We start from the raw sequence: 22,610 nt of genomic DNA, 5'->3' as shown, positions 1-22,610 counted from the left end.
ACACACACACACACACACACACACACACACACACACACACACACACACACACACACACACACACACACACACACACACATAGACTTTACACAGCAACAAACAGCATCTGTGCCTCACTGATAACACTGCAGTAAAAGCATATAAAGGGAACTGTTTGCTAGCTCCTTTCACAATGGCTAGCAGCAGGCCTAACTGTCTCCATCACACACCCTGCTGACTTAAGCATCTCATCATCATCATCATCATCATCATCATCTTTGCACTTCCTATTCTACAGATCAGTCTGGACTTAATAAAACTGTCAGACCACCAACTGGGCCTGTTAAATAAAGAGCGCACGAGGCCTATCTGCTATCTGAGGCAGTGCAGAGGAACGGATTGTTAAAGACCATGAGCTATGACATTAAAACTGGTTGGCAGCTGGATATGAAAAGTGCATTTGGACTGACTCATAAGGACTTTACAAGACCGTTTGAGGGAGCTATTACAGCAGAAGAAGATAGATGGGATGGATAGACATCTTTTTCCATACTTTTCTTACAAGTAGTCAGGGCCAGTATGGCTTCTTTCACTCAGTTTTATGTAGTCAAAATGTTGTTTCCAACTAGAGAATCACAAGGTGATTAGAAGGTAAACACAAGAGTACAAATATTATTTGAGTGTCTGAGTTTAAGACAAGCGGTCGACCTCACCAAGGCTTACTCCTCTTTAACCAAAAAGGGTTTTATTTGATGATGGCAAGTGGTAAATCCAAGTTAAAAGAGGGTGCACTCTGATGCAGCCCACACAATATCCATGTTTCTCTAAACTGCAGGTTTCACACTAAAGCATATAAAGCTGCTCTAAATGTTCTTTTTTTTTTGCCACGCACAGCAGTGTAAACTAAGCTATAACATAATATTGACCAAATGTGGTAATTAACATCTTAGAATACAGAAACCTTTTTGACATAATCAGCAGACACAACATAAGAGTTTATTTAGAGTCAACCTGATGAAGCTGAGTCATGACCCCTTTGGTCTCTTAATCATGCTCTTAAACTTGCTAAATACTAACTTCATTAGTTTGTCTCATACTTTGTCTGACGTTGGCGTTCAGTTGGTTTTGTGAAGTGTTTGTGTACTTAAAACAGACGACAAGTAAGCAGTTTCAACTGAAATATTGAAAGAAAAAGCTCAAACATACTAAAAACTATTCTAAAGAGCTAAAGGGCAATTGCAGCATGAAATCTTTGTTCAATTCAAGCAAGACTTTTCACTTATTAGTGCAGTTTAACTGGTAAGCCAGGGGTGTCCACATTCAAAAAAATATACGCAGGGCTGGGCCACTAGAGGTGAGGTATATTGCCTCAGTTAAGTTGTTGGGAGCTCATTCCTCAAAACAGTCTCTTTTCTGAGAGCTATTATTTAAGTGATTGGGTTTTAAGGAATGAAGGGTATATTTGAAGCTTGTTATGTCAATAAGTACTTGGGTTTTTTTCACCAACCTAAATTAGTTTTTAAAAGTTTTCAACTTTAATTGACTGAATTTATTTGAAAAGTCTGCTTATTAACACATGAATACTACTGTGTAATATATGTTTACAAATACATTTAAGAAGTACAATATAAGACAACTTTCAGGTATGGGCCATATTACATTATACTTTTTGAATTGGCTGAGGGTCGGTTTTAAATGGCCCAGGGGCCGCATTTGGCCCCCGGGCCATAGTTTGGACACCCCTGTGGTAAGCTATTCCTCTATTCAACAAGAAATAATGTTTTTTTTTGTCAATAAAGACCAAGCAAGTAGACAATAAAAGTTAGCAAAGTTTATTACATGTTTATATACAAACAACCCTGCAAGGCACACCTCTGTTTAAATAAGAATATACAATACATTTCATTCTTGAAAGCAAACAGGTTTTTAGTTTTGAAGTATATATTAATACATGTGTCCGACACAGATAAAAGGCCCCAAGTTGTGGATGTTAAGTTAACACAAAAAGTAAAGGAAAAAAATACAATCATAAACTTTATGATGTAAACAACTCAACATCTTTCATATGGCAAAATAACACATTTAAATGTTAGACATGTTGTGTAGAAAACAGATTGGTGCTTTTTGATGAAAGATGTTTGTCCCTTCTCATGATTACATTGTGAAATACAGACAAAACCAAGAGTACGTGTATTCTACTTGAACGTTAACTATACAGGAGAAGTAGCGTAGCTGGACTGACACTCTTTCAGCCAACTGTTTGTCATATATAAATATGTGATAATGGATAAACCTTTGTTGGTACGACTCTAAAAACACAAGTGCTCTTAATTTGCTCTTCACATGTGCTAATAGGAAATAAAACTGCAGTCATACTGAATGACAAAGGCCATTCAGATTCAGGAAAGGTGTATTTTTGTTAGGAAAATTAAACCTTTTTCTGTAATTAATTTGTTTATCTAGAACACAATAATAAGAAAAGCCTTTTATGTTAGTCATCTCTCTTTGTTAGGCCATGGATGAGCACACAACAACAGGGAAGAAGAGAGACAGAGGAAAATAAAATTATGTTTTTCAACCGTCATGAAAAATATACTTGATTTGGCATTTGGAACTTGTATTTCAAAAAGTATGTACCTTTTTGTATTATTAAAATACAGGGTAAATGCAACTCAAGCATCTACATAACAAGCACATAGCTATGGTTGTATTGTCCACATTGTTCACAACTGACTATTGATCATGTAGTGATCAGTCATGTCATTCTGTCACTTCTCTGAAGCTGCCTTTATAAGAAAAAATATTTGTCCAACATCAATCAGGACATTTGTGAAATAACTTTTGTTGTGACTGCTCTCAGCACATAAAGCAACGTTTGAAAGATGAAAAGATGCTCATGACAAAGGCCTGCTGTGACTCATGAAACAAAACAAAACTGAACAATGGGGCAAAAAAACGTAAAATGGTTGGGACTTCAAGCTTAGAAAACATTAAGATGCAGGCTGTCATTTCACACAGTTTGCCATCATTAAGTGTTGTGACCCACTGTAACAGATTTGACAGATGTCAGATCCCTTATGTGGCTGCTGATCTGTAAAACCTCTCTTTACCTTACAACTACGAGTTCAACAACGGTCCATCAATGATGCTTTTTCTCTTCATTCCCCTAGAAAAACCAGCAGTTGCCCGACCAGAGACGACAATTTTAGAGGCCTAAGAGGGCCACATCCTCTGGTGTTTCAGAGTCTTCTGGCTGTGTCTTTTATTGAATATTCCTATTGTTGATGTTTCGGATAGTTGGCCATTATCATGCCAGGAGGCCAAGTCTCTTGACCTTAGCAGACAGGAAAGAGTGGATGATGAAGACGATGGTCTTGGGGCAAGAGTGGAGGTCCAGTTGCTGAAAGGAAAGACACAGTGTGGAGAGAAGGAAAAGTTGAGTCAAAATAGATACATTTTTATAAAATAGACAACTAAAGTGCTAAATGTTTATTTAAACAAAACGAGCATGTCCGATTCCACTTATTGCGATTGGAACATGAAAGTGAATTCTTGACCTCTGACCTCTTCATTTCATGGTCTTTATCAGCATTGGGGTTAACTTATTTGTCACACAAAAGGCTAATTTGTTTGCTATGATAGCTGAAAAATGTTTTGCCACCAAGACAGATAATGATTGAAGCTCTTTCAAAGGCTTGTGAGTGAATATTAAGAATATTTTGTCAAAACAACTTATGAATACCAGTGGCATTGTGAAAGTTTTGACATTTACTTATTATTATTACCTATTCAATTTCTTTGCATCACCCACTGTTAACATTGCAAGCCAACTTTGAAGTGCTCAACATAAGAACTCAAATGTATGGTTATTAGTAAAAATGCTACGTAGAGGTAAAAGTTTAATAGAAATGATTCACTTACAATCTCGGCCTCGGGGCCTCCAAAGTCGAGGAAGATCATGCGAACTCCATCATCTGAGGACATTCTTAGGCGCTCGAACGGCTGCTGCAGCAGAATACTTTTCCTAATACCCATCTCTTCAGTGAATAGTGTGAAGCCCTCATCAATGTGGACTCCCAGGTTACACTCCTTCCCATTCCAACTACAGGCTGCCAGGTTAGAAAAAACAACATGGCTTAGAAAGGAGGATTTTACAAGCTGTCCTAAAATAAATCTGGATTTATTATATATAGTTCTTGTGGACTCAGTGTTGCAGAGTTGATAACGAGCCCAGTAGTGTTGGCAGTATCTTTCAGATGTGACAGTGAAAGGATAACCATACGATTCAAACAACACTTATTGTTAAGAGAAGATAAGAGGTCTTTAATAAATGGAATGCTTATTCTGTATTCTGATTCAAAAAATTAGGCCATTTTAGGCTTTGTGCTGAAGAGTTTTGCACCACTTCATACTACCAGCAGGGGGCAATACAACAACAATACTAAACTGACCTGCTGCCTGACAACTCACATAGAAGACTACTACATTTCTTAAATAAACTTTGACGGACTAGCATATAAAACAACATTTACAGCTGTACTAATAAACAAAACATTTTAAAGCCCTTCATAAAATTCTATTACCAAAAGCTCAAAAATCATGCCGCCAGAGGACATTTTGCCAAAGACTGAAATCCCTAAATAATTGTACAAGAAACAATACATCATAACTCCTAATCTTGCTTTGTTAGAGAGACCCCTGTTATGGAGCAAAATGTTTTTGAGTCTTTGTTGAATAGAAACCACATCTTTTTCCCAAGCATTCATTGTTTGGTTTAAATAGATCTGAGGTAAACTATAGGACACGATTGGGGAATTCGGTTGATATAATGAGCATGTTTGATTGTCAGCACACCCATATCAAATAAAGTATAGGCATGTTTAAACATTTTGAATAGCTTGCCTTGCATTATTCAGTATCAAAATCCTGTCAATCACCCTGAGAGTGACAGCGCTGTGGAGTTGTGGTATGAGGCTTTTCTTTAACTCATATTTTGATCATTATGCTACAGAGCTTTATTGTAAATGCAAAACAAAAGTGTTAAGCATGCTATCACTCTAGGGGAATATTTTATATACAATTCTAAGCTAATAAAGCTACCACAATTACATACTTGTTCATAAACTAGCAGTTCCTTACTTTGGACTACTCATAGAGGCATAACAACATAGTTATTTCGCATGCGCTACAGAAGAGAAGTGATAGTCCTCTCATTATGTTGCATTTAGTGAAATAATTGTATTAAGAAGCTTGCTGTGCAATGCGAAACATTGACCTCAGTGGGAGTAAACCACTGAACCTTGGTTGAGTCATTCATAGCAAAGTTAGATTTTTTCCTCATAGCTCAGAGAACTGTGTGGCAGGAATGAATATAGGACTGTAATTAAAACAAATCTCTGTGTCTGTACCCGTGGTGACCTCCTTTATGAGCTCAGCAGCATTATGGCAGCCCTCCACCAGCAGATGAGTCCAGGTGGACAGCTCTTTGGCAGAATCCACCCTGAACACATGGGTCTCCACGCCCTGCTTTGTGCCTGTACGCAGGCCAAATGAGAGGTCAGAATCCTGGAGAGGAGAACTTTTTCCTGGGCCGGAGTGGACCAGTCTATAGGGCGAGAAAAGTATTAGGAGAATGAGGATTACAAAAAGGGTAAATGAAACTTACAGAAAACTATTGCAGCAAATAAAGGGAAGAACAAGTGTAAAGGGAGATGTGGAGTGCACAGGAGAGAAAGAAGGGAAGGAAAAACACATGAGTCATAAATTCTGTTTCTGCTAATGTTTTCCAAATAAATGTTATGAGTCAGAATGTCCAACAGTCCAGTTATGGAAATAGTGAGTTGGTGCTCTTGTGAATGGGCCAAAACAAGCCACAGAACACAGGGTGAAAGACAGGAGTTTATAAAATGGCAAATGTGCTACGTGTTTTGATAAATATTGAGTGCTGCATGAGGTGTTTTGTATAAATGCAGACATATGTGGGTTTAGACCTGGTAGCAATGAGCGGGTGGCTCTTGGTGGGGCTGCTGAGGCTCTCTTTGCTCTCAGGCAGGGAGGGATACAGGAGCAGGTCTCTGTCTGTCAACATTGCCAGAACTGGTTTCTCTGGACCCTGGGTCACCTGCACATTAGAAATGATTTAAATTCAATTATAAGGTACTACACGATTACCATACATGGCCCATTTATGAAAGAAAGTCCCAAGGAAACCATAAAATATTTCAGAGTGGGTCTTGCAGTATGGATCATGTCCTGCATACCTGCTCTGTAATCCAGCCCAGATGTTTGACCTCAATGCCAAGTTGCATGCTCTTCATCTCCTCCTTCACTCGGGGTAAAAGGTTGGCAGTGCCGGTCTGGATGGCATTGAACCAGGACTGAGCCATGGCTGGGTCTATAGCCCTCAGGAACACAGAGTTCTTTCTGTTGGCTGAAATCACCTCGAAATACCTGGCAGACGAGATGAGAGTAAGAAAGAGGAGAGCAAGAAAGCAATTAGGGAGACAAAAAGGATAAAGTTAGAAGAATAAAAGACAAATGGCGAAGAGAGATAAGCTTTAGGGTGAAGAGGTTTTAAATAAAAAGAGAATATCTGAAGGAGTTATTCTCTGTGAACCAATTTGTTATTTTCAGGTTGAGATCTGTTAGATATTTCTTCTTAAGGAATGTATGAACTACAATTCAAAATGTTACATAAAACCTGTAACGTGTTGTACCTGTGTTCTGTGTCCGGGGGGCACTGTTTCCGTAATACCTGGCACATCTTTAGCGGGATGCTGCGGGGCTCCTTCACCTCAGCAGGTGAGAGTTCAATGCCCCTCTGAGGCGTGGAAGGAGGAGAGTCCCAGGGGAGGGCGGCCCCTGGAGACCCCGAGTTTTTAAAGAAGGCTGACATCTCCTTAATGTACTTCACTGAAAAAGAGCAAGAGTGTGAGAGAGAATTAGACAAAGCTTACAGGCTAAAGGAGTACAAGAGCACAGAGGAGGCAGAGGAAAGGAATTTGGGATATGAATATGGAGCCTCCAGGTTGAGTTGAAAGCTGGAGCAGCGCTTAACAGCTTTAAAAAGAAATTCATCTGTAAATAATTCTCCGTCACAACAGATTTCTCAGCTTTTATACAGTGTTTGTCATGCTCTTTCATGAAGAAAAAAATATTCCTAACTAGGGTTGGGTCAGAAATGTTCTGGTACATTTCCGGAGAAATTTCAAAGGCAAGTTGAGCTCAGGGATTTTGCATGATTTCAATATTTAATTCATGCCTTTTAATGGTGAACTTATACGGGCGCAAATACAGATTAAAAAACAATACTTGGTCTCATAGGATGCATTTTATTAAAAGTATGTCCATTTCATTGAATTGTTATCATGCACTGTAATCAACAGCATACTCCATTACATGTGATCGATTGCCAGCATCTCCTTAAATAAGAATTCATTCCATTTATGACCTTCTGCATGAACAGTGCATACTCCCATCACATGTGCAGCCCACACTCACACACTGTCTGAGCCAAAGGACTACCTTACTGTAACTTTTGATCATATTACTGAAGTGAATATATGCAATTAAAGGATATTTTAGTAAACCAGCAGGTAAAGTACATTTTTCTTTTACTTGTTATACATTTTTAGTATTTGTATTTAAATGTCTTAGGTTATTACCTTTTAAACAAGACCAGACTTATTTCAAGTATGTTATTTTAGCGTTTCTTCCTAGGATACCTTCCCGTTCTATGCAAAGTTTCCAATGTGAATATTTTGGAATTTTGCAAGCCTATTCTTAACATAGTAAATGTATAATTCTATCCCCTTATGTACTGGGAGAAAAAAAAACGGTTGTATCTAATCTAATGTGTTTTTCGGTTATGTATTTTTGTTGTATGTGGGTGATTGTGGCATCAGCTGGAAGCACAGGGAGAATGTGGTTTCTTCCAGCTGTGAAGCGACTGGCATGGGTGACTGGGAATGTACAAACTTTGGAAGAAAATTCTAAATATCTTAAGATGCCATTCATATTTAACTGAATTAGTTTATTCCATGTGCTTTTTGTCCTTTTTATCTTGCTATTTCACAGCATGCAGAACCAATTGCCCTTTGAGGACAACCCAAGTGATTATTATATATATTATAATTCCTGCCAATCGGCATATGTGCGATTTTTAGTATTGGCTGTTTTGTAGTATGTTGATCCAATCTCTATTTTGAATTTGGACCTTTTTTTCGTTTTCCAATCCCAATTGCAAACCATAATGATCAGAATCTGTTGTATTTCCTTCTGGCAAATTGCCAAGCTCTACTCTGCTCTCATCTCTTTTTGAATGTGTTTTTACCACTCAAACACCTACCTACACCCTACCTACACACACACCCAGGCAAACACTAACACACACACTCACACACATGGCCTGAGTTGCAGACCAGTAGGCTGTGGTATGGGTTTGGCAGAAGTGTCCACTGCTGGAGTAAAAATAGCCCAGAGGACATGGCACGGCATGAGGCTAAAGGCTGAAGGCAGAGCTCTGGTTTCACCGGGGAAGTGTGAAGTGCTCTTCTTGCACAGGACAAGAGGCATGTAGTCAGAGGGCAAGTTGCAGCACAGGACAACAGTAGAGAAAGAGGGGGCTTTCACCATTCCCTAAATAGAGCCCATAGCCAGCCAGTCAGTCAGACAGACAGGCAGCCATATAGTTATTTTTTAAAACATCAAGCAGTTCATCATCTCTAGGACTAATAAGAGGCAACTGTGGGTGTGAAACCAAACCATCCCTGGTCATTCTTGTAAAAGCGATCTAATTTGAGTCCCCTTATAAATCGTTAATATGATTAATAGTCTAGGATTTACAGTTAAGTGCTACTTTCTGGCCACCCATGATTGGTCCTTATGCTTTTTGCAGGAATTTGGAATGGAAGAACATCATCAAAAATGCTTTTTATGGCAAATAAACTGAATGTACTCGACGTGGTTCCTTAGTAGGAAAACTGCCTTTTAATGGAAAGACTCTGTTCTTTTTTAAGCATGATGCCTACATTTGAAACTGGCAGAACAATATGTCTGAAGGGGACTTAAGCTGCTGCAGAAAAGGGCATGACCTTAATGTTGAAAACTATAAACACACAGTAGCTCCTCTGAGTCAGCGGAAAGCTCACTATTCTTCCTTCTGCTCTTCTTCTTCTTTTGAGAACGTATTCTCTCTTACATTTTGTCCTGGAACTCTAATGTATCTCTAATCCTTTCCTTTCTTCAGAGATGAGGTCAGTTCATTTTCAGGTTGGTTTGGGAATTGGATTGTTTCCAAATGTGAAAGTTTGAAATCTCTCGCCATTAAAGATTTTTCTCTCAAATCTGTAAGGAATTACTTTGTCTCCACCTTGGATTGAGAGTTTTGAAAATGTCTGTATTACATACTCTTTCTCTCTCCATGTCTCTCACTCTGATCTACTGGTATGGTTTCCAGGGCCAAACATTTACAAAACACACACAGTCTGGGTTTGATGCAAACCCTTGGTCACACACTCTGCTGGTTTAGCACACATGCAAACACACAAGAGCTATGACCCATTCAAATTTGTAGTTATCGTTTGGAACACTAACAACTGAATATCCAGCCTCTGTGCTTTTAAATACTGAGTTGGTGTCTGAAGCACTGACTACCCAAAGCTTGCCTTAAAATTAGGCATCATATCAGCATTGGCAAATTTTACCCAGCCATAGAGACAACAAGTAGTCTGTAAATGACATAATTATAAAATGATCCCTTAGATGCCACCGTGGTTTTTGTCCTATGCCCTCTGACCTTATGATTGTGTATGGACTCGTACACCAATACACTAACCTCACGTGACCCAATAGCATTTGAAGGATCTGTAAGAATTATTTTCTTGATTGTCTTCAAGATATTTTCACATGTTCACTTTTTCGTTAAAACTATGCAGAATCAGCTCAATTTACTGTTAAAAAACGCACATTTGTAGACAAAACAACACATATTGTGGGTGTGTAGACTAGGTACACGGAATCAATGAGAAACCAATATGTACCAGCTACAGCTTTGAAGTGGCTGTCTTGCATATGTAATGTTTTATGAAAATGAGCTTCTGTTCATTTGTTCCTGTGCCAACCCATTGATGTTTGTACCATGGGTACGCCAACTGCTTCCTTGTTGCTGGACCAAGGCCATTCAAAATTGATGTGGTCAATCTCAATACGGCAGGCTCGGCCACCAGACTGGGAATGGAAATGGGACTGCCTATATGTGTAAGTGGAAGCCATCATAGAAGCTCTCCTTAACCATGTGACAATACTATATAACAGAAATCTGCAGGTTTTCATGATAAAGTCTTCTTTTGGGTACAGGTGCATCTATACAGTCATGTAACTATACACTACGATTCTTAAAAACATTGTCAGAGAAAAGCAGGAGCAAGAAAGCATAGCTGCAAAAGCTATGCAAAACCGAAAAAGGCTGGGCAAAAACACCAACCGTAGAAGATATAAGGAGATATTGTGTTTTGTAAAGAGGATTAACTAACTACTATCCAAAAAAGCGATTTTCAAATGATCGCATTGGTTTTTCCCAGATAATAAATGTCAGGCATTAGCTGTGGCTAATCAGGCAAGATAGCTTTCAAACAGAGTGGTGAATGAAGAGGAGAGGAGAGAGGGATGGAGATATGGAGGCGGAGGAAAGGAATGAACAAGAAAGAGTGAGACCAAACATAGAGTTAAGCTCAGCCAGAAATGTTGCCATGAATACCAGTGGCGGCTCATTCAATACAGAGCTAAAATTAGCTGAGATGGCACTGTTATTACTTTAGCTTATCTGTCAGCCAGCGAAACTACTTTTGTACTGTAATGTGTGTGTGTGTGTGTGTGTGTGTGTGTGTGTGTGTGTGTGTGTGTGTGTGTGTGTGTGTGTGTGTGTGTGTGTGTGTGTGTGTGTGTGTGTCTGTGTGTATGTGGAGTTTCTTTGCTTCCTTGGCAGAATCTGGCACTAAGCTTTTCTTCTGCTAAAGTCTTTACATTGAACGTCACAAATCCTGAGCAGGCATTTCCAGCCAATTCAGTTTTGACACAATTCACTTAACTGTGGTTTGAAAAGCTCTTTCTATTACAGTTTCCTGGACAGTCCAAAATGCCACAAGTTTATACTTTCAACCTCTGGCCAATCGTTATTCTCCATTGTGTTGATTGCAATACAATCAAAGCCCTACCTACACAACATCATCCAAAATATCTGATTGCCTCCCAACACTCGGTTTTTGGGGGGGGATTATGAGAATTTTAACTGCCTTCTGTGGTATCTAATCATAAAAGCAGTAAGTTAGTCATTAAAATTATTCAGAACATGCAGGCAAACAGTATTAGTGACTTATAAAAGGCAAAACAATGCTTCCAAAGAACTACATACCATACTGTGAGTTTGTATTACTGAAGTGAATACATTTTTTTAATTACATTTTAGTAAACCAGCAGATAATCAACAAAAAGCAAAGAGAATTTTTTTTTACTCGCTACATATTTTTTGTATTTTTATTTATTTAAATTAGACAGAAATATACATTAGGACCTTACGATTGAGAAGATGAACCTGATTCATTTTGGGTATGTTATTTTAGGGGTTTGTTCCTCGGATACATTCCTGTGTATTCCTATGAAAAGTTTCTAACGTGAATATTCTGGAATTTCCAAGCCTATTCTTAACGGAACATATATGCTTCTATCCCCTGATGTACTGGAAAATAAATCATAAAAGCAGGAAGATAATGTCAATAGTAGACATTAAAATGCTTCAAAACATGCGATCAACAAGTGTTACTGACTTATAAAAAAGGCAAAACAATGCTCTGAAGCTGCACACCAGCCCTTCCTCCCACCGCTGCTGGTTACCGTGGGAGCAGCCGGAATGTCGTTGGCCAGTCAGCGACCTCAGAAGCATGCTGTTGGCTCTGTAAACCATGTCAGTTGAAGAATGTCCCAATGTTACACCAGCAACAAGGAAAGATGTGCTGGGCCAAAACAACTTCATAAATAACTGCAAAGTAACAGGAACACTTGCTGTTTTCAATAAGTACATTGAGGCCAATGGAGGTACAAATAAATTAAAACTATTATTTAGTCAACCCTGCCATTTTTATTTTATTTTATTTTTTGAAAAAAGAGGATGCAACTCAAAATTACCAATCTGTTGTTAAATTTTACATCTTCAGTAACAAAAGTGTATTCATACAGAAAAGGAACACGTTCAGAGTCAAGCCTGACTAATACAACAGACGAGATCATCAGCCAATGTTGGCAAATTTCACATCATATCAGCATGATGGCGGACAAGTAATGAAAAACTAGTACGATATACTCGTTAAAACAGCATGAAGGGATTCTCGTGAAAAACTAGTTTATGTAACTAACTTAATTAAACTTCAACTACAAAAAGTGTACGTCATGACTCCTTTCAGGGATCTCTGCAAGATCGTGTACAGTTTGCTAATAAATGTCAAGTTCATGTGTCCCCAGTGTTTCCGTTTAATGGGTGTCTCTTTCTGGCAGCGTCAATCAGCCAAAGAACATTTCCCCTGTTTTGAATGATTTAGATAAGTTCATTGTTCCTATAGCCTATCTCATTAAAGTCAGGGATAAATGCCAACCTTGAGGAGTGTAAGGTATGGTACGAGAGAAGTATAGAGTGTGAGAGAGGTGGAGCATACCGAATCAGACTTTTAAACTAATTCACATACTGCCAAAGCATAGATTTGATTACTTTGCATAGTGTGTCAGGAGAGTTAATTATCCTAATTCAACAAAGGGAAAGTGAAGGAAACTTCCGCAGGACCTGGCAGAGGACAAGAACAGATAAAACGTGGGTTGAGCGCTAGACATTTGCACCTTACTTTCCAACATTTTTTATTTGGCATTGAGAGGTCTGTTTTCTACCTGAAATATTAAGTGATCCAGAATGGCCACTTGCTGTCTGACATATGAACCTTATTTACAGTTTTTTTGTTAATAAGCAATTCTGAATTTTAAATAACGATATGCTTTGAAAGAAAATGTATATATTTAATAAATAACAAGTTAAATGATGTAACATAAAATAATGCATAGACACATATATTAAATCCAAAGTAGTCATGTTGAAAAATCTGAAATAAAAGTAAATTAAATTTGGGTCGGCTGGTACATCAGCAGCGTTTAGTTACGCTGAAGAATGGATTAATTCATATTTTTACCTTTTAATCTTTCCTGCATTTTCTTCAGAATAATGGCGTCATACACACCCTTGCATTTTTGTTACTCCAACCCCACTTCCCACTTCCCCTCTACCTGACATGCAGAGGCTGCAAAATACTGTGAGATGGTTCAGTGGAGTCTGAGCCTGTAGTGAAGAGAGAGAGCGGCACAAAGACTTGGCCACCAATTTATCAGGGGCCCCGGACCAGGGGAGGGGGCCTGTTAAGCAAACTTCACGCCACATAGGGACAGAGGGTCTGAGGGAGAAATGTGATTTAATAAAGCTATGTTATTTTTGAGAGTTAATCCATCCCTCACCGGGTCCAAGCACAATGTCCTCACAGGCCAGCAGCTCTGAAGGAGAAGGAACCAAGCCTTGGGTCCAGAGGGTAAGATTTTTCACAACAGGGAAACACCGAGAGATTCAAGAGAGAAACTCCTATGACGATTTGCTTCAAATACAAATACAGCATATATCGACTTTGTTGCTCATTCCCATCCAAAGGCTTCAAGAGAGCGATGTAAAGTAGAAGCGACAGGTTTTCAACAATGCAGAAGAAGATTCATATTTGCTTTTCATGGACACAATGAACTGTTACTACTGAGGTAACACTCTTTGTCACGTTCACAATACACAAACAACACTGAGCCAAAAGCTGGAGGATAGAAAAACAATCCATTCATGATACTACAATTATACATTTTGCCACTGCTGTGGATGGTTCCAAACAACCTGCAGCAAGAAATTTCGAAAAAAAGTTTGACTTTGCTGAGCAGTGGCTACATTTGTGATTATTACCTGAAAGAATTGGAGCACCAGCTGGGTGGAATTTCTTTTCTGAAAGTGCCAAATACATTGTCAGTAACAGCACCATTGATTGTGTCCTGAGAAGAATCAGATCTGGTGGATATGTATTAATCCTAAATTGACAGTTCTTCCAGGAACAAGGCACAGCATCATTGCATCTTGGTTATTGCGAAGACAACATGGAACCACATATTCTGCTGGTACTCCCACGAATTGTGTGTCTTTCGGGCCACTTTTGTGCGTTTGCGTCAAATGTACTGTAGTGAAATGTAAGCAGAGAAGAACTGCCCAGTTTTTTTCTGTCAGCTACTGCATCCTGGAAAATGTACAGGCAATTATATTCTTCTCACTAATACTTCTTATACTTAAGTTTCCCAGACAACTTTACTTTTCTTATATAAAAAGAAAAATAACAGCAAAATATGTTTTATCTCCAAAATGAGACCCTGGATCAGTGAAATTATCTTACACCAATGTGAATAGAGCTCAATTGGGTTGGCAATTAAAAAACACTACACAAAGCTGAACTCCACTGAATTGCACTACAAAACCACTCTATATCTAGATAATGATACATCTGAAATTAATAAAAAATCCTTTATCTCTTTACTGTTAAATAATTCACTTATATCTTTCACAGTTAAAGAGAAGAGAACAAAGTGGGCTTTGAGAACAAAGATCCAATAGGTAGTAAGAAGTTGGAGGGATGTGGCTGAGAGATTCAGTCAGGCTACAAGGGAAAGGTTTATTTTTAAAGTAATAATTATTCTGTCGCAGGGGCGAGAGTCAGAAAGTTTTAATTAGGTGATGAAGTATATGCATGTCACTGACGTAACTGTACAGCGCCAGTAAAAACACTAGTTTGGTTTCATATATTTATTTCTTCACTGACATCCCAAAAGCGTGCATTTCAAGCAGACAGAATCTTGTTGAAAATATGAGAACACAGTCTAGTTAAGCATGTTTTTTTTAATTGTAGATAAGCTCATCAGCAAACCATTCATGTTTCATTTCACATAGTCGACACTCAAATATTGCCACATGCAGATGAACTTCTAACCAATTAAATTTGACGGACAGATCAAATTGAGAAAAGGAAGTATGTCCAATCCTCCACTTTAAATTGGTCTCCCAGTTATAACAAAAGTTTAATCAGAAGAGATAACACAGCAATATTGGCTAGTGGACACTATCGTGCACATGTTTCTTGAGTCAAATTTCATGAGATGACACTAAAAGTCAGCAAAGCAACGAATACGACAAAGAATGAGAAATGTACTAATCCTTCAGCTCCAAATCTGAAGACAAAGGCCATTCTTTGCTCAAGTAGAAAAACAAGCTAAACACAAGCTTAAGATATTTTAACGTTTGGTTCAACATCCTAAAATTACCCACTTGCAATTTTCTGAGGCGTTTATATTTATAACAACATTTATATACATTATATATAACAACAATTTAGCCTTTATCTCAGTGGTGGAGACGTCAGGGTGTACTTCATTAGCAGGTAAACATTAGCTTTCCACTTCAGTCATTTGCATTTATGCATGTGTATAAATGTATAAGTGGAGTTAATACGTGGAGATAATACTGCTAAACAAACCAATAAGAAGGACCATGATAATACTTTTTTTCCCACAGCACATATAATGGTATCTTAAAGTGTAAATGTGATTCACTGAGCAAGCTGGCTTCAGCCCAACTTGTCAATTCATAGCATGCTACGTCACTAGCTTACATCTGTAGCATATTTGCTAGCCAGCTGGCAAGCTAGTTGGCTAGTTTAAGTGTGCTGCTGGCTGATCAGTACCGGACCGACACGGCGACACCAAGCCAGTATATATTTGGTAACACTTTATATTAAAGTACACAAATTCACCATCAACCAGTTGTTAATTAAGATGTGTATTAGCAGTATATTGACTCTTTATTAGTCATTATAAAACACTTATTAATGCCTTACTCTACATGACCATATTCTACAAGTAATAGGCCATTAGTTAAGAGTTTTTCCTCAATAACCCTCTAAATAGTGCTTATTTATTGCAAGTAAGGAAGTTGTTGTACATGAGTTTTGGTCTTAATATGCAACAAGTAATGTTTGTAACAAGACATGAAACTACACATGTTATTTGTGTCAAAATAACTCAAAATTAGGTATTTCTAACTAAGAATTGTTCCCTATTTTTGTCAAGTGTTCCGTCTTTTTTGGCTGTGCTTAACCCCCACTTGATAGGGAGGCACCAATTCTGAATGTTTTAACTGGGTTTCACTCAATGACCAGGCTTCTTGTATCTTTATCCGATTTATTCCTTTTGTAGCCCAGACAGTACAGGTGAAAAACCTTAAAAACCAGAGAACACCAACCATTTACAAATTTGCACATCTCTTATAAAAATAGGCACAGGAATCAACAATGATCAATTATCAAAATGTTTGACTTGACACACACATGTATAAATAACCACATATATATATAAATAAATAACCACATGTATATAAATAAACACATTTGTTAAGTTAATCATTTTAGCTTGAATCCATCACAGATATTAAATTAGCCTACATTTTCTACTACGAGAACCACAATGAGTGACTGATCAACCACATGGATCACTAAACAGTTAAATTGTTAGCAGCATGTTTAGCACACCATTTTTTCCCATAAAAATATTTACAAATATTTACAATACATATTCACTCCCACCAAGTTACAATGTGCAATTTCAGCAATTCATTTTAGACAAACTTCATATGATCTAGGACTATGCACGTTTTAAACCATGGCTTTATGCCAATCCATCACAGCAGTATTCCATATCAAAGAGCTAAATCACTGAATTAAGCAAACTCCAATAAAACTGACTAACCAACGTTTCCACAATACATTCTGCACTACCCGTGAATATTTACAACACAAAAGCAGATACTACCGTGCACAAACACAAATGACTTTCCCGCGGCAGCATTCAAATGCGTCGTCGGCGTCCATCAAACAATCAACAAGTGGCACTCGCAACAAAGTCTTAACGTAGCGATCTTACCGGCTGTCTGTTCAGTCTTTGAATAATTGGTACCAGATTCAGCACAACTTCGGAAGAGCTCGATGAGAATGCCGCCTCTTACTCTCCTCGTGCTTTACTGACGTTTGTCTTTTTAAACAGATATTAAGCCGGAACTGCGTGCGTCTTCTTTTCCTGCTCGAGTGTTCCCATGCGAGTGATAATTAGTTCCGCTTGACTGCCGACGACGAAAAAGGGGCGTTCACCGTGACACCTCCCACTCAACCTTTTTGTCCTTGGACAGATAGGTTGCAAACTTTAAGGTGAACCTAAACAGTGAGGATTCTGCTCTTCTACAGGGAGAAGGACTACCAGCCGTCTGACATCTCTTCGCAATACCACCCCATTTGACTTCTCTGACCTCTCTGAGGACTTGGTCGCTGGCCCTTGATGCTGAACGGAGGCACAGTTGCTTGGTGTGACAAGAATCTCAACATCTCTCCCCAGGTATGGTCCAAACAAGTCAACAGATATAAACTGGAATGGCGCAGCAGGTCTTGACCTTTCTACTGGCAGATCACCCATCACTTGTTGGCATACTTGAGCTCTTGCCTTCCTGCAGTGGATGCACTGGTTGACAACTTTCTGGGCCAGCCTTCTACCTTGGATGACCCAAGCCTTTTGCCGCATCCTTAACAGAGTCCCGGCAACCCCTTCATGACCTTCCTGATGACTTTGGCGTGCCAGTAGAGTTCCTAGCCAGGTGTCGAAAGGAACCAGTGGAACAGCCAAGCAGTCTTCTTTGAAATACTGTATTCGGCCTCCACACAGTAACAGCCCACTAGCTCCATCCTTGTACACAACCAGCCGGTCTGTTGTGGTGCTGGGGAAGGTAACTCCTTCTTGTGCTGCTAAACACAGATCTCGGAATGAGTCCTCCCTCTCGGCCGCAGTGATGATGCCAACCAATGGGACTGCCTCCCACTTTGGTCTTCCCCTGGCTCTGCAATGAAGAAACTTCTTTGCCGCCCTCCAGACCAGCGCTAGTGACTTCATTAGTCGTGTTAGGCTACTGAACCGCTTGATATCCAACAGGCTTGAAGCTGCAACCTCGGCTGGTGGCCTATGCAGATCCGCGGAGGTCGAAGTTGGATCCTGCTTGGACTCCTGCCTTGACTCCTGCTTGGGCTCCTGCTTTGCTCCAGCCCGGGTAAGGGCAGCAACAAAAGCCTTCTTTTGGATGCGTGTGAGGTTCTCTCTCGCTTCGGCAGCAACATCCTTGGCGGACTTCACTGGCCACTCACTCTCTGGGAGACTTAAGAACTTAGGACCCAGCTGCCACTCTGTGCCTTCATCCAACTCTCTGGGGCTTGCCCCTCTGGAAATAATATCCGCTATGTTGAGTGGGCCAGGAATCCACCACCAGTCTTGGACGTTCGTGCTGCCTTGAATTTCCCCAATTCTATTTGCGAAGAACGTCTGGTAGCCGTAGCTTTCGCGTTGGATAGCCCCCAGGACTGTCTGGCTATCAACCAGGTGGTACCACCTCTCCACACGAATTCTGCAGTGCTTCTGGAAATACTTCTTCAGACGGGCAGCGTAGACAGCTCCACAAACTTCAGCCTTGACAGCGTCCCCCTTATGGTCTAACGGCGTCAGCCTGGCTTTGGATTCAACTAGCCGTATGGTCACGTCTTGTGGCAATTTCCACCGCAGGTACAACACAGCGCCGTACGAGCGCTCACTACCATCGGAGAATGTGATACCGCAGGGCTCAGCGGATGGGTCAGGAGGTGTCAAGGCTCTGACGAAACTCACCCGACCGAGCTCAGCATAGTCCTCAAAGAGGCAGACGGCATCTTCCCGGAGGCCCTCAGACAAAGGTACGTCCCATGTATTTTCTGATGGACTATCTTTGCCCTTTGCTTCTTGGAAAGCTCTCCTCACCAAGATGGCTCCCTTCTGCTTGACAGGCGTCACAAGCCCAAGGGGATCGTCCAGTCCAGAGACTTGACTTAGGAGCTCTCTACGAGTGAGTGGATTTGGCACCCGTGCCCTTACTTCATCTTGCAACAGGTTTTCTCCCAATCTCATTTTCTTTTTCTTTTTAGAGAAGTTCACAGCCACCATCATGCGAAGTTTGTCACTCTCTGGGTCATACCCAAGACCCAGAGCTTTATTGTTCTCTTTGGAGAGTTGGTTTGGAAGGACCATCACTGAGGGTTCTTTCCTCTCCAGGTCTCTGTGTCCTGGCCTCCCACTTTGGCCAGAGTAGACCCACGGCTTCATGTAGAATCCGCCGGCTTCCAGGATCTTTTTGACATTAGCTGTTATTTGCTTGAGCTGACTCGGGTCGTTGTGCGAAGTCAGGACATCATCGACATAGGCGTCTTGTTCCAGCACACGGCGCTCTTCTGCAAGGTGGTTGAACATTGGCAGATTCGCCGTCTCACGCATGGCGACTTGTGCGATGCAGCCTGCCGGCTTATCTCCGATGTTGACCCTCGTAATCGCCTTTTCAGTCCTCATGAATGTTGCTTCGACAGCCCTCCTATTGTTGGGCAATGTTACTGGATCCTCTATCCAGGGATATTTCGCATGCCAATGTGGCTTCTCACTGTGACGATCTCCGGTTACATACGTCAACCCACTCTTTATTTGCTCCAGCTCCCGCTCCTCAGAAATGGTCATCTCTTTCCCCCCAGGTTGACAATGTCCACATCTACAGCCGCCGCACCTGGGCTCACAGGCAGCCCCAATGCTGTCCCACCTCCACCAGTCCAGGAAGTCTTTGCTGGCCGCACACGTAGTGGCTTGGGTGAGTGGAGGCTGTTCAAGTGAGCCTTTACAGATGATTTCCTTATACTCTGCAGCTGCTGTCCGCATGGAGCGTGCAAAATGAGTTCTGGAGCCATGGGCCGTGATTGTAACATCTTCCAAAAGGTCTGGATGAGAACCACCCACTGTCGTCCCAAGGGGACCATCCCACAAGACAAGGTCACCAACGGAGCGCACCTTCTGAGGGACGAGCTGGCCTTCTTTATGGCTGATGAGGAGCTTGATTTTAGTGGGACGGACCAGTTTATGGAGGGGAACGTCAGGAAATATTTTTTGCAGTCTCTTGGGTGGCACGTGCCGATTTACTTCTGCGATGCTATTCAGCCCATAACACACAAGCTGGTGGGATCTCAAAGTTCCCTTTGAAGTTGTGACCCGGATTTTCAGTAGATACCGCTTGGTCTCAACTGTTACTTGCATCCCGCCAACTCCATGGACTATGAGCGTGACATCCTCACTCCGCAAGTTCAGCTCACCTGCAGCCTCGTGAGTGATGTAATTGGTGTCGGATGCCAAGTCTATCAGGGTCCCAAGCTTCTGCCCAGCATTTGCAGTGACTTCGAGGATCATCATTATGACTGGGAACTCATCAATACCATTCTCCGCCATGACTGAACTGGATGTTTTTGAGACAGAATTACAGAACACATTTCGACACCGCTGAGCCAAGTCGGGGGCCAGGCTTGTCAGGAACTCTTCCTGGGTCTCTGTGTACTTTTTCAATTCGCCTCTTGCAGGGCTCGGCCTCAACTTCCTCAGCCCATCTCTTTCTCTTCCAGCCTTGGAACAGAGGTAATAGTGATGACGTGGGCCTTGAGTGTCCTTACACCCCTCGCTTTTACACAAAAAGGTGGTCTTGCACTCTGCATCATTGCCGTGAACCTCGAGACACCTCCCACAAGCACCAAGTTCCTTAACTGCTTCTTTCTTTTCTGCCACTCTGAGCTCTTTGAACTTCTTGCAGTAATACAGCTTCCTCCCGTGGCCTCTATCTCCACAGACAACACAAGATGCTTGGGAGCTTGAGGAGTTGGTGGACTTTGTTCGGGCGTGCTTTTGTGGGATTCTTGCCTCTCTCTTGCTGGGATCATCCCTTAATTGATCCAATTGCTCATAAATCTTCTCCTGACTTTTCAGAAAACCAAAGAGCATGTCGAACCTGTCTTCAGGTGATACGTCTTCCTTCCCTTTTGATACATAGACCAGCCACTCCTTCTTTAAGCTTTCAGGCAGCTTGCTCTCCAGGGACTTTGTGACGAGAGGATTTTTCAAGGCGCCCGTGTTTCCCAACGCGCTGAGGTCATACAAGGCTTTTTTAACAACCTGGATCAAGTCCACGATCTGCCTGGGTTGGTAGCTTTTCACCGGTGGCAGTGCCTGCAACTCTTCAACAATTTCCAGGGCAATTGCTGTTTTATTTCCAAACCGGTTTTCAAGGACGCGAAAGATTTCATCCGCCGTTCCATATGTTGACAGGCGAAGGTCCCTCGCTACCTTTTCCTCAAGGCTATCCAACAGCTGGAATTTCCTTACCTCCCGGGAGCCGGTAGGTTCCCCTTGCTTTTGGAGTGCCTCCCATTCCTTCTTCCAGAGGTAGAAGTTTCGCTTATTTCCATCAAACTGCGGGAGTACTATTGGCTTCAATTTGATAGCAGGTGTCCGACGTGGCTCTTTTCCTGGGGACCCATCATTCTCCAGCTTCGCCTGTAATAGGGTGGCTTTCTCTGAAATCAAGTCAAGCAGCCAACCTTCCACACGCCTCATGCGCTGCTGGAAGTCAGGCCGCTCTTCATCTGGGACCCAGCGAGTCCATTTGCGGATGGCTTCTTTTGCTGCTCTCACCAGCCCCTCAAGGTTACTAAGCATTAATTCATATACCTCCAATTTCAGGCCAGATTCCTTTTTCTGCATCCGCTCACACTCCCTTTCAGCTGCCCCCAGTGCCAGGGACAGTTCAGGGTTGCCAAAACTTCCCCATAGAACCCTCTGGACAGCCTGCTCCACCTCCTCAAGTTTTCCTTCACATTCATCTGATGTCTTCTTAATGTCTGCACTTACGTCCTCTTTGGCCTGCGCTTCTTCCTCAGTCCAGGAAATTTCCACCTCCTCATTTGCCTCCATCACCCGGTCAGCCTCGAGTGCGACCTTGCTGAAGGCTTCCACCAGTTCTTCCGCCGACATTTTCTTGCAAGACTTCAGTAGTGAGTTTGCCAGTCGGGAAAACCGCTGTTTGGCAGTCGTTCTCTCCTTCTTTAACTGCTGCAGAGACTTTGACTCCATTTTGGGCTTTGGAAACGAACTTGGAAAGCTGTGGGCGTGGACTCAGTTGCAGGTGGGCGTGGACTCAGTTGCAGGTGGGCGTGGACTCCGCTGACTTAGTTTCAGGTGGGCGTAGACTCCGCTGACTTAGTTGCACGTGTGTGCCCAACTGCAGAAGCTGTAGCCTGGCTTGCTAGGAGCCTCTTCAACCAGCTCGAGTCGGTTTTTCACTGTCAAGTGTTCCGTCTTTTTTGGCTGTGCTTAACCCCCACTTGATAGGGAGGCACCAATTCTGAATGTTTTAACTGGGTTTCACTCAATGACCAGGCTTCTTGTATCTTTATCCGATTTATTCCTTTTGTAGCCCAGACAGTACAGGTGAAAAACCTTAAAAACCAGAGAACACCAACCATTTACAAATTTGCACATCTCTTATAAAAATAGGCACAGGAATCAACAATGATCAATTATCAAAATGTTTGACTTGACACACACAT

At 41.3% G+C, this 22,610-nt stretch overlaps 1 protein-coding gene across 1 annotated transcript in view; it reads right to left on the bottom strand.

Annotated features, from left to right (window-relative positions):
- Positions 1-1,795: 1,795 nt before the first annotated feature.
- The window catches only part of snta1 (syntrophin, alpha 1), a 37,960-nt gene continuing 17,145 nt past the window's right edge, over positions 1,796-22,610 (bottom strand). Inside the window, exons 3-8 of the mRNA XM_063911484.1 lie at positions 6,696-6,891; positions 6,240-6,429; positions 5,970-6,100; positions 5,388-5,584; positions 3,901-4,088; positions 1,796-3,379 (exon numbers count right to left, since the gene is read on the bottom strand). Coding sequence (XP_063767554.1) covers positions 3,287-3,379; positions 3,901-4,088; positions 5,388-5,584; positions 5,970-6,100; positions 6,240-6,429; positions 6,696-6,891 — 995 coding nt within the window. The 3' untranslated portion in view covers positions 1,796-3,286. The remainder of the gene's footprint in view (positions 3,380-3,900; positions 4,089-5,387; positions 5,585-5,969; positions 6,101-6,239; positions 6,430-6,695; positions 6,892-22,610) is intronic.

This window comes from Eleginops maclovinus, chromosome 20 (assembly GCF_036324505.1).
Source record: "Eleginops maclovinus isolate JMC-PN-2008 ecotype Puerto Natales chromosome 20, JC_Emac_rtc_rv5, whole genome shotgun sequence".
Lineage (NCBI taxonomy): Eukaryota > Metazoa > Chordata > Actinopteri > Perciformes > Eleginopidae > Eleginops > Eleginops maclovinus.
Note: the sequence above shows the minus strand (reverse complement) of the source record. Positions and strands in the feature narration are given on the sequence as shown.